Genomic DNA, 10,836 nt, shown 5'->3' on the forward strand with positions numbered 1-10,836 from the left:
TTTGGTCAGTAGAATTCTCATTGGTGAATATTCTTGCATCCATAATTACTTTTTTCGGCAACTTCTATAGAAAAACTAGGGTGCGCTGTGGAACACTGTTATGGTTGGGTTTACAACCCCTTTAAAACCATTATTGATATACTTCTATCCAGTGTCGGACCGACCCACCAGGATACCAGGAAAACTCCCGGTGGCCCAGGTGTCAGTGGGACCTCCTGCTCACCCAGCCATTTGCCTGTTTGCCTATACCATGGCCATTACTCAATTCTATATGAGAAGAAACAGAAGAAATGGAGAAAAGGATAGATAATAGTATGTAAAAAGAAGTAATCAAGAGACTAAATAAAGTGAGTAACCAGAGAAGGGGAGAGTGGGCCTAAGGTCTAAGGTTTTCTGGTGGGCCCTTGGCACCCCAGTCCGACAATGCATCTATCCATTATGAATATATGATGAATATGAATGTGCACAACCCTGTTTATTGCATATTTATTAGAGCCCTGTGCTTTTCCTTCACACAATGTGGTTATTATTTCCCTGTGACACTGAAATGAGAAAGAGAAGTATCACTTTGAAACTGAAGAGCCATCTTTCTGTGAACGTTTAACACCATTTAGCTCCTTCCTTATTTGTTTACAGGCGGTGTTGTGACCCCTAACAGCACATAACAAGCAGTTGAGGCCATGTATAGAAGTCTTGATAACAGTGCCTTGAAAATCAGTTTTGTAAATTAAAATAATGAAAACAACCTCAGGAATCTTCATACGTTTCCCAAATGTGCTTTTGTAAGGAAGAAAAACTTCAGTAGCTTTCAGGGGCCCACGTTTTTCTTCATTCAAAAAGCCATTTGGAAAAACCTTTTAAAGAGTTCCAAGCTTTCTTTATGGTGAAACCCTGTACGATTAGTAAACTCACATAAGTACTCACAAAAAATCCCTCTCTATTTAAAAGAAACACAGGATTTCTTGTCTTCTTTTGTGTAAACTTGTTCTTCAGTATCAGACTTATATCCAGTGTCGCACTGGCCCACCAGGATACCAGGAAAAACTCCCGGTGGGCCCAGGTGTCAGTGGGCCCTCTTGCTTCTACCTATTTGGCCTATTTCATGGTCATTCATTATTTCTGAATGGGAACAAGGAAGCTTGATGGATGAAAGAATAGAATAGAATAGAATGAGGTTCAATGTTGACAAGTGCAAAGTTATGCACTTTGGTAGAAATAATATAAACGCGAACTATCTACTGAATGGTAGTGTGTTGGGGGTATCCTTAATGGAGAAGGATCTAGGGGTTTTTGTAGATCACAAGTTGTCTAATTCCAGGCAGTGTCATTCTGTGGCTACTAAAGCAAATAAAGTGCTGTCTTATATACAAAGGGCATTGACTCAAGGGATGAAAACATATTTTTGCCTCTTTATAGGTCCCTGGTAAGGCCTCACCTTGAGTATGGGGGGCAGTTTTGGGCTCCAGTCCTTAAGAAGGATATTAATGAGCTGGAGAGAGTGCAGAGACATGCAACTAAACTGGTAAAGGGGATGGAAGATTTAAGCTATGAGGTTAGACTGTCGAGGTTGGGGTTGTTTTCTCTGGAAAAGAGGCGCTTGCGAGGGGACATGATTACTCTGTACAAGTACATTAGAGGGGATTATAGGCAGATGGGGGGAGGGGGTTCTTTTTTCCCATAAAAACAATCAACGCACCAGAGGTCACCCCTATAGATTAGAGGAACGGAGCTTCCATTTGAAGCAGCGTTGGTGGTTCCTCACGGTGAGGGCAGTGAGGCTGTGGAATGCCCTTTTCTAGTGATGGGGTAATGGCAGATTCTGTTAATGCCTATAAGAGGGTCCTGGATGAGTTCTTGAACAAGCAGAATATCCAAGGCTATAGTGATACTAATATCTACAGTTAGTATTACTGGTTGTATATATAGTCTATGTATGTGAGTGTATAGATTGGTAAGTATAGGTTGTGTGCTGGGTTTACTCGGATGGGTTGAACTTGATGGACAATGGTCTTTTTTCAACCCTATGTAACTATGTAACTAACTATGTAACTAGTATATAGTATGTAAAGAAAAGAGACTAGGATAATAAAGTTTGAGGGAGGAGAGGAGAAATTAAGAGAGCGGGCCCATTGTCAAGGGTTTTCTGGTGGGCCTCTGTCTTCTCAATCCAACACTGCTTACATCTTTCAGAAAAATCTTTCAGGGCACGGGCGCTAGTCTGCTTAGTTTGCTCCTCTCTCCCCCCCTACCATCATAATTCGCTCCCCCCTCCCAAAATAATTTGCACACCCTCCTAACCGTGCCTTGAAGGAAGTCTGATTCCTATGAACATTTGTACACAAAAGAAGAAAATAAATCCTGTGTTTCAGATTGAGCTATGAGCAGGTTGAGCTGCACCACAGAAACTACTGAGACAAAGCTAAAATGGCAGCTGCTATCTTAAGCAAACACAGGGAACTTCTAGGGCTGTTTACTCAGGTATGGTAAAGCTTTCTGCAGAATAAATATTGTGTTCTTGCTTGCACTAATGTGGCTAATCTATTGCCAATAAAATGCCAACATGCTTGTCTTTCTCCTTTAAAAGAACATAAGCATAACGATAATTAGTTTAATGAAATTTGCTTGTGAGTGCAAGTCTAGTAACGTTATATGGGTGCCCAAGAATATTTCAAGAACCACAGAAAATGTCATTATCATTTAAAAGGATGTTATATATAATATAGTGAACTAGTTTTCTAATTTTATAGAGAGGGATTAAAATGAAGGCTATGGGTTTTATTTAGGTGGCACAGGGCTATAATCTTGACAGTAAAGCCCCTGAAGATGAGGAACTCAATTTGCTGTAATTGTATAGGTTACACTTCTGCAGGGGAGGTAATCAGCTCACAGCCCCCAAGGAATTGATCAGTAGGGATGAGCGGAAAAATTCGCCAGCGTTAGATTCGTGGCGAACTTTGTCGCACAACAAAAAAAAATCTTTGTCGCGTGAGCAATTTTTGCCGCGAACGCGCGGGCAATTTTCGACGTGTGCGCCGATTTTTCCGCCATGACGGAAAACTAGGGCGCACAACTTATTTCGCCGCGTGCAGAAATTACGCCGCGACAAAATTTACGCCGCGCGACAGATTAGTTTCGCAAATTTCTCACCGTTTCGCGAAAAAATCGGCGAAGCGAAACGGGACAAATTCGCTCATCACTATTGATCAGGAATTATTTTATTTCTATCCCACACCTCTTTGGTATACCCAACCCAAATGCTAAAACCCCAAAATGGTTGCCCTTTTATTGGATCTACTGGGATCACCTGACTGTAGCTGGAAAGGGTGGAAGCTAACAACATGGAGCTGGTCACTGCTCCTGTATACATTTATATATATACAAAAGGCTAATTCATAATTAATTTAGATTCACTTTAAGTGGCAGCTTTGCACTGTGCAATAAATAAGGATCCCTGTAGCATCAGCTTCTGTAATAGATGTTACTTCATATTCTGCCAGTGCTTTGATGATTTCAGACACCCCTTAAGGTGTTTCTCAACAGCAGCCCACTGAGCATGTGCAGTGCCACTGACCCACAGAAGAAGGCATAGGATCAGGATAGGGGGAGATCCTGAGGACAAATTGAAGCTCTGGATCATTACAGCTCTAGGGCTGCTGAACCTCTGGGTTGGTACAATAAGTTCAGCATATAAAATACAGCATTTCTAGCTCCTATGGCATTGGCCAGAGCCCACACACAGCCATATAAGCATCTATATATATATATATATATATATATATATATATCTCAATTACAAATGTATATTGAAATAGTGGTTTCTTGTGTAAGAAAATAAAATTATTTTTGCATTTGCAAACCCTTTGAGCTTAGCAAGTGAGTCCCTGTGCTGCTAAGTCACGTACTCTCCCATTGGTGGGCACAGAATGACTGAACTGTATGTCTCACCTCAGCCCCACAAGGGCTATTTGTATTTGTTGTCCTTTCACGCTTAGATTGTGTGAAACTCACACATGCAATGTGGCCTGTGATACTTCTCTTGTCATAACACTCAGTCTTGGGAAAATATTTGTCAATATGCATTTATTTCCTGCCACTGGTGCAACCCTTAATTGCCTTTAATCACTTTACTTATAAATGATTCAAATATTTACATTCATTATAAAGGAATCTTCATAGAGTTCTGCTCTCAGTACATTTGTAAATGGCTTTGATATTCAGAATATGATTGTTCTCCAGGACTCCTGCTGCATAAATATGGCCGCCCCCCTCAAGGAGTGACAGATAGGGAATGTAAAAGCATTGGGCAAATACTTTCATGGCAAAATGATATCATGCAAAGGCAATATTATGATATACAGGTAGAGGACCCCTTATCCGGAAACCCATTATCCAGAAAGCTCCGAATTACGGAGAGCCTGTCTCCCATAGACTCCATTTTAATCAAATAATTCAGAATTTTAAAACTGATTTTCTTTTTCTCTGTAGAAATAAAACAGTACCTGTACTTGATCCCAACTAAGATATAATTACCCCTTATTGGGGCAGAACAGCCCTATTGGGTTTATTTCATGGTTAAATGATTCCCTTTTCTCTGTAATAATAAAACAGTACCTGTACTTGATCCCAACTAAGATATAATTACCCCTTATTGGGGGCAGAACAGCCCTATTGGGTTTATTTCATGGTTAAATGATTCTGTTTTCTCTGTAATAATAAAACAGTACCTGTACTTGATCCCAACTAAGATATAATTACCCCTTATTGGGGCAGAACAGCCCTATTGGGTTTATTTAATGGTTAAATGATTCTCTTTTCTCTGTAATAATAAAACAGTACCTATACTTGATCCCAACTAAGATATAATTACCCCTTATTGGGGGCAGAACAGCCCTATTGGGTTTATTTAATGGTTAAATGATTCCCTTTTCTCTGTAATAATAAAACAGTACCTGTACTTGATCCCCAACTAAGATATAATTACCCCTTATTGGGGGCAGAACAGCCCTATTGGGTTTATTTAATGGTTAAATGATTCCCTTTTCTCTGTAATAATAAAACAGTACCTGTACTTGATCCCAACTAAGATATAATTACCCCTTATTGGGGCAGAACAGCCCTATTGGGTTTATTTAATGGTTAAATGATTCCCTTTTCTCTGTAATAATAAAACAGTACCTGTACTTGATCCCAACTAAGATATAATTACCTCTTATTGGGGGCAGAACAGCCCTATTGGGTTTATTTAATGGTTAAATGATTCCCTTTTCTCTGTAATAATAAAACAGTACCTGTACTTGATCCCAACTAAGATATAATTACCCCTTATTGGGGGCAGAACAGCCCTATTGGGTTTATTTAATGGTTAAATGATTCCCTTTTCTCTGTAATAATAAAACAGTACCTGTACTTGATCCCAACTAAGATATAATTACCCCTTATTGGGGCAGAACAGCCCTATTGGGTTTATTTAATGGTTAAATGATTCCCTTTTCTCTGTAATAATAAAACAGTACCTGTACTTGATCCCAACTAAGATATAATTACCCCTTATTGGGGGCAGAACAGCCCTATTGGGTTTATTTAATGGTTAAATGATTCCCTTTTCTCTGTAATAATAAAACAGTACCTGTACTTGATCCCAACTAAGATATAAATAATCCTTATTGGATGTAAAAGAATCCTATTGAGTTTAATTAATGGTTTATTGATTTTTTAGTAGACTTAAGGTATGAAGATCCAAATTACAGAAAGACCCCTTATCCGGAATACCCTTGGTCCCGAGCATTCTGGATAATGGGTCCTATATCTGTATTTAAATAAACAGTTTCATTTCAGGTGTCAGTATACCTTTTATATCTTCTAGAGATCCAATAGCACAAGGGTTGATTATTTCATGAAGGAAGATTCCTCCTGTCAAAATCTTCCATGTTTGTTACTTTTGCCATCCAGTCTATCAGACTGTCAGGAGTAGAACATTTTCTTTTTTTTAGCATTAATTCCCTGCTGCACAGCGCGGCTCAACCAAACGTTACTCAGCTGTTGCTGGGCTACAAATCCCAGAATAATGTAACATATAATGAAGGGTGAGGCATGCTGGGAGCTGTAGTCCAGCAACATCAGGGTTGTATTCTTAAAGCAATATTGCACAATAAAACTTTCCCAGCTCTCTAGGGCCCGCATTGGCAGCATTGAAATGCAAAAGAATCCTCCAATGAGAATCCCAGCTGATCTGTATAAATCTGGCTCCCTGTTCTCTGTTCCTGCAATTGGAGTTGGGAGCATTAAGCACAGTTTCCCAGCACTGAACAAGTCTGTCCCTTTATCCCCATGTCTGATTCCTGTGCCATATAATGACGGGAAAATGACATCATTATCTCTATATGTAAGGTACCAGCAAGGGGCCTGACACAGTGCTGGGAATCAGCATTCTCATTGGTCACTTCTCTTGCATCTATAATTAAGTTTTTGGTCAGTAAAATTCTCATTGGTGAATCGGTTTCCATGTGTAATTAAATTTGTTATCAACTTCTATAGACGCAGTGGGGCAGCTTTACAGATGGGTCAAGTTTGTTTGTTTTTTGTGTTGCTATAATTTGCATTCAATAAGTATTTTTGTGTTTCTTGTTTTACACCTTACATTGTGCTGTACATATTTGTACTTTACCCTGACTAGTAGATAACTTTAGACATGAATGGCTTTAATACAGACTTTATAAAATGAATATATTTTTATTTGGTTTTCAATGCTTTAAAGAATACAGTAAAGGAATAGGACACAAACCTAAATATCAAGGTAATGGTCACAGAAGGAACATAAGCATAACAATAACTAGTAAAATAAAATTTGCTTAGTAAACTTGCTAAATGCATTTTTTTTTGCTGATACCCAAAAATGGGTATCAGCAGCAGAAAGCACCCCAATAAGCCCAGCCAGTTGGCTTAAATTTCCTGCCATTACCCTCCCCATAGACAAAAGCAGGAGAAAAGACAGAGAAATGACCTCTAATATAATGAGACTGTGTGCTAAAGCCGGTTCCAGCATCAGAAACCCACCTAGCTCTTCAACAAGCGCGGTATTAGTGGGCATCCATGCCTTGCGCAACTACAAATATAGCTTTGATGATTAAAAGAGCAAGATAAAACAAGAATGGAACACAGAAGTAGAAAAAATGTTATAACAGAATGGAGATATGATAAAGTAAGGATGGCAGTGTTATAGTCATCAAAAAAATAATCCTAAAAGGTATTTGATGACCAGATGAGTTCTTTTCTACCTAACTTGTTCTCACCTTTTCCACTTCATTACAACATTAAAATAGCTTCTGTGTCTGGGTGCTTAAATGAAGGCCATGGGTTTTATTTAGGTGGCACAGGGCTATAATCTTGACAGTAAAGCCCCTGAAGATGAGGAATACAATTTGCTGTAATTGTATAGGTTACACTTCCATGGGGGAGGTAACAGGTATCTTCTAAAATACCTGATGTTAGCAACTCCTTACAACTCCCAAGGAATCTATCAGGAAATTTTTTATTCCTATCCCACACCTCTATGGTATACTTCTTAAATTCACCGAGTACAAAATCCAAGTTAAACTCACTATTCCAAATGGGGCTGTTATCTTTCCTGACTGTCTGTGTCTGGACCTCTTTGCCATCATATATGAATTTGACATAACCATCTGGTTTTGAAAGGATGTTCCCAGGCAAGTCACTTGCACTTTGGATTTTCAGTGAAACTTTGGCCATTCCTTGGTTTGTCGGGCAGCAGTCTGAATTCATGTATTTGTTGAAAGGGCAAGTGCAGGAGCAGTCAGGTCCCTGACTTGGGCAGGAACAGGTATTTATGACGGCATTTTCCTTAATATACTCACTAACTGCAATTCTGAGGTTTCCTTTTTTAGGCCCATTGACTCTCACTAGGTTGTGAATGGGCTCTACAGAATAAGTCAGCAGATCTGGGTCAGTTTTAAGACTCTCCATCCATTTATCAAATTCCTTCTTTCCTCCCTCTGTGTTAAGAAGATCATATTTTATTTTTCCTCCTTTCACCTGTAGAAAATAAGATGACTTTGTTAAAATGTAGGACACAAAAAGCAAAAGGGAGTAAAGCAACACAGAAAGGAGAATTATGTCAACCAATAGGTGACATTTGGTAATAACGTTCACCCAGACATGTCTTATTGAAGTGTCTTTCTGTTTATGTATATAATATTTCATGGCGTTAATAACCGGTGCTATTGCCACTGTTTAACAGATCCAGCAGGGCTAAACCAACTACCTTCAGTTTGAATGCAATCAATTTGCAATTAGTGCAGCCCAGAAAACTGCATTTAATCAGTGTCTCTGATCAACTGGAACCTTAGGTTACACGGTAACAGTGTCTATGATGTGATTCATATTATTACCATTTTTCTTTCTCTCACCTCCCAGGTCCTTTCATTGAAGGTTGTATGAAATTTGTCTCCACGCTTGGAGGTTCTTGCAATTTCTTTGCACCTTTCGATCTTACTGTTGATGGAAATGTCGTTTGTTTCCAAACCCACACAGACCTTTGCCTCAACAGCTAGACAGTCCTTCACTTCATCCAATGTCATGCCTTCCATGGCCACCTGGCAGGTCCTGAGAGCAGTCAACTCGGAGGCTTTGCCTCCTACCTCTGCCTTCTCAATATAATGGGTTCCATACTTAGCTATCAGCTTCCTGTACTCTTCCTTGGTTTTCTCATTATATAAATCAGGGAGTTGCTGCAGAGACTTGGTAAAATCCTGGGTAGGTGGTGGGTCCAAAGACAGACGGAATCTGAATATGAAAAGAAACATAATATACAATAAAGAATCTATAATACGTGTATCATGACAAGGTATGTAATAATGACAATTTGCCCTGATATCTGATCCAGTGATGCTGGAGGATTCAGTACTTTACGAAATATGAGTTTAATATGGGTCAGTTTAGGTCACACACTAATCTACACTGGTCATGCCCATTTGTGCCCATAATCCACCCAAAATCCAACCCACTTCCAATTAAGCTCTATTCTGGGATATCTTGTAAAAACTGGGATCAGAAAATGTTTAAGGAGGATCTTTCATGTTAGTTGTTTCTTGCTTTTACTCAATGTTTATCTCTAAACGTGTAATGGGAATAAATTTTCAGTTTAGCAAAAACATTATTAGGTGTCTCCGTGTCACCTGAGGTCTCTAAATTGCTGAGAGCGAGTCAAGCTGTATGTGCCAGCTGACTGATACGAGCTTCCCTTGTTCAATTACTAAAAGGTTAGGGTCGTTAGGAATCCCCTATCTGTCTCCCCTTGATCTGTTTGATTTATTACCTGTAGAAGGCACAGCTGAGCTCGTGGGAGAGGAAGCTGTATTGGTCAGTAATGGTTTTTCTCTCAGCAAACTCAGCCAACCTTGAGTGAGACCCAGCCAGGGCTGTATGCAGTTTCGCAATATTGATTGGTATATCTAAACCCACTTTCCAGTCGTTCTGAACATTAGAAGCTTCTTTGTTAGCCAAAGACACCTTGGACCTCATTAAGCTACTATCAATGTTTCTGATGCAAGAAGACTGAGGTGTCCAGTCTAACATGGATATTGGCAGTTTCTCCAAGATTTTTTTATTGTATGGGTTCTCACACAAGGTGCATGTATTGTTGGGCATTTGATATGTCTGCATGTCAACGAGAAAGGCGCCAGTCTTCTTCATGGTCACTATGTCTAGGCCTTGTCCCAGTAATGTGTGACCGGGCACAAAGGAGGCTTTCTTGCATTCCTCAGGACTACCAGTTTGGCAGGCATATTTAAATGGGTCTAGATTGGTGGAAGATGACTTGGGCAAGGCAATGAGGAGAGTGAAGAGAATGAGCATGTTTAGTTTCATGGACGATCACCTACAAAATAAAATTACAAAATATATCAGATGGGGTCTAAGGCTAATGGCACACCGTTCAATTAGAAGAATGTAGAATGCAAGAGTGAAAGAGGAAGGCTGAGTAGACATCAGAGAGGTGCTGAGTATAAAAGAAGGGTTCTTAAATCCAAAGAAATGAAAATAATAAATGAATGTTAAGATGTACCTTACAAAAGCACAGAACAAAAACAAAAGCACAGAACAGCATAAAATAAAATAAATGGGGTGTAAGACCTTTCTCAATACTAACACAATTGATACACAAATAAATATATGTCTATGTCATACACATGAATAACCTTCTTATAACAGGGCTTGTGGGTTTGTCACTTTTAAATTTCCCCTTTAGTAGTTTTAATACGCAAAGACATTGCATTTGTGTAATGCCTGTCGAGTGTTAACTGTGGTAGAAAATACATAACTAGAACATATTTGAATCTCTCATTCACCCATGTAGAAGGTATTTTCCCCTGTAACCACCTACCCATAGGCAGAGAATAATAATGATAAAGCAAACATCATATAGGGCTACTAATGTAAGTATCTGCCCTTATGTGTATGCAACAGGGGTATAATATTGAAACATCACTTGAAAGAGAAGATAGCCCAATGAATGAATAGTTATTTTAGCTTTTAGTGTGCCAAAAGGTCTTCTGATGTCTTATATGTCCTTTCCAATCTGTATCTCTCTGTAACCTGGCATTTAAGGTGTCATCTGATCCCTAACCTTACCAACAAGGCACTGAAATAAAGGTTGGGCTTATGTTCTAGAATTAGGTTTTTGTATAACATCTCCTCCCCCATTTGGCAATACCTTGCCTTTATTTCATTTCAGTTGGACTGAGGGGGCTGATTTATTTAAATCTTATCACAATTATAAACGTGTTCATGAAATTCAGGATGGTGTTTAAAATGGGAAACATT

At 39.1% G+C, this 10,836-nt stretch overlaps 1 protein-coding gene across 1 annotated transcript; it reads right to left on the minus strand.

Annotated features, from left to right (window-relative positions):
* Positions 1 to 510: 510 nt before the first annotated feature.
* Positions 511 to 9,886, minus strand: LOC100489487 (perforin-1). Its single transcript, XM_031893361.1, has 4 exons — positions 9,332 to 9,886; positions 8,424 to 8,799; positions 7,872 to 8,049; positions 511 to 542 (listed from the first exon to the last, which is right to left on the minus strand). The coding sequence occupies exons 1-4, from the start codon at positions 9,880 to 9,882 to the stop codon at positions 511 to 513; spliced, it is 1,137 nt and encodes a 378-aa protein (XP_031749221.1). The 5' UTR covers positions 9,883 to 9,886.
* Between the last annotated feature and the right edge of the window lie 950 nt (positions 9,887 to 10,836).

The sequence above is a fragment of the Xenopus tropicalis genome, chromosome 9 (assembly GCF_000004195.4).
Source record: "Xenopus tropicalis strain Nigerian chromosome 9, UCB_Xtro_10.0, whole genome shotgun sequence".
Lineage (NCBI taxonomy): Eukaryota > Metazoa > Chordata > Amphibia > Anura > Pipidae > Xenopus > Xenopus tropicalis.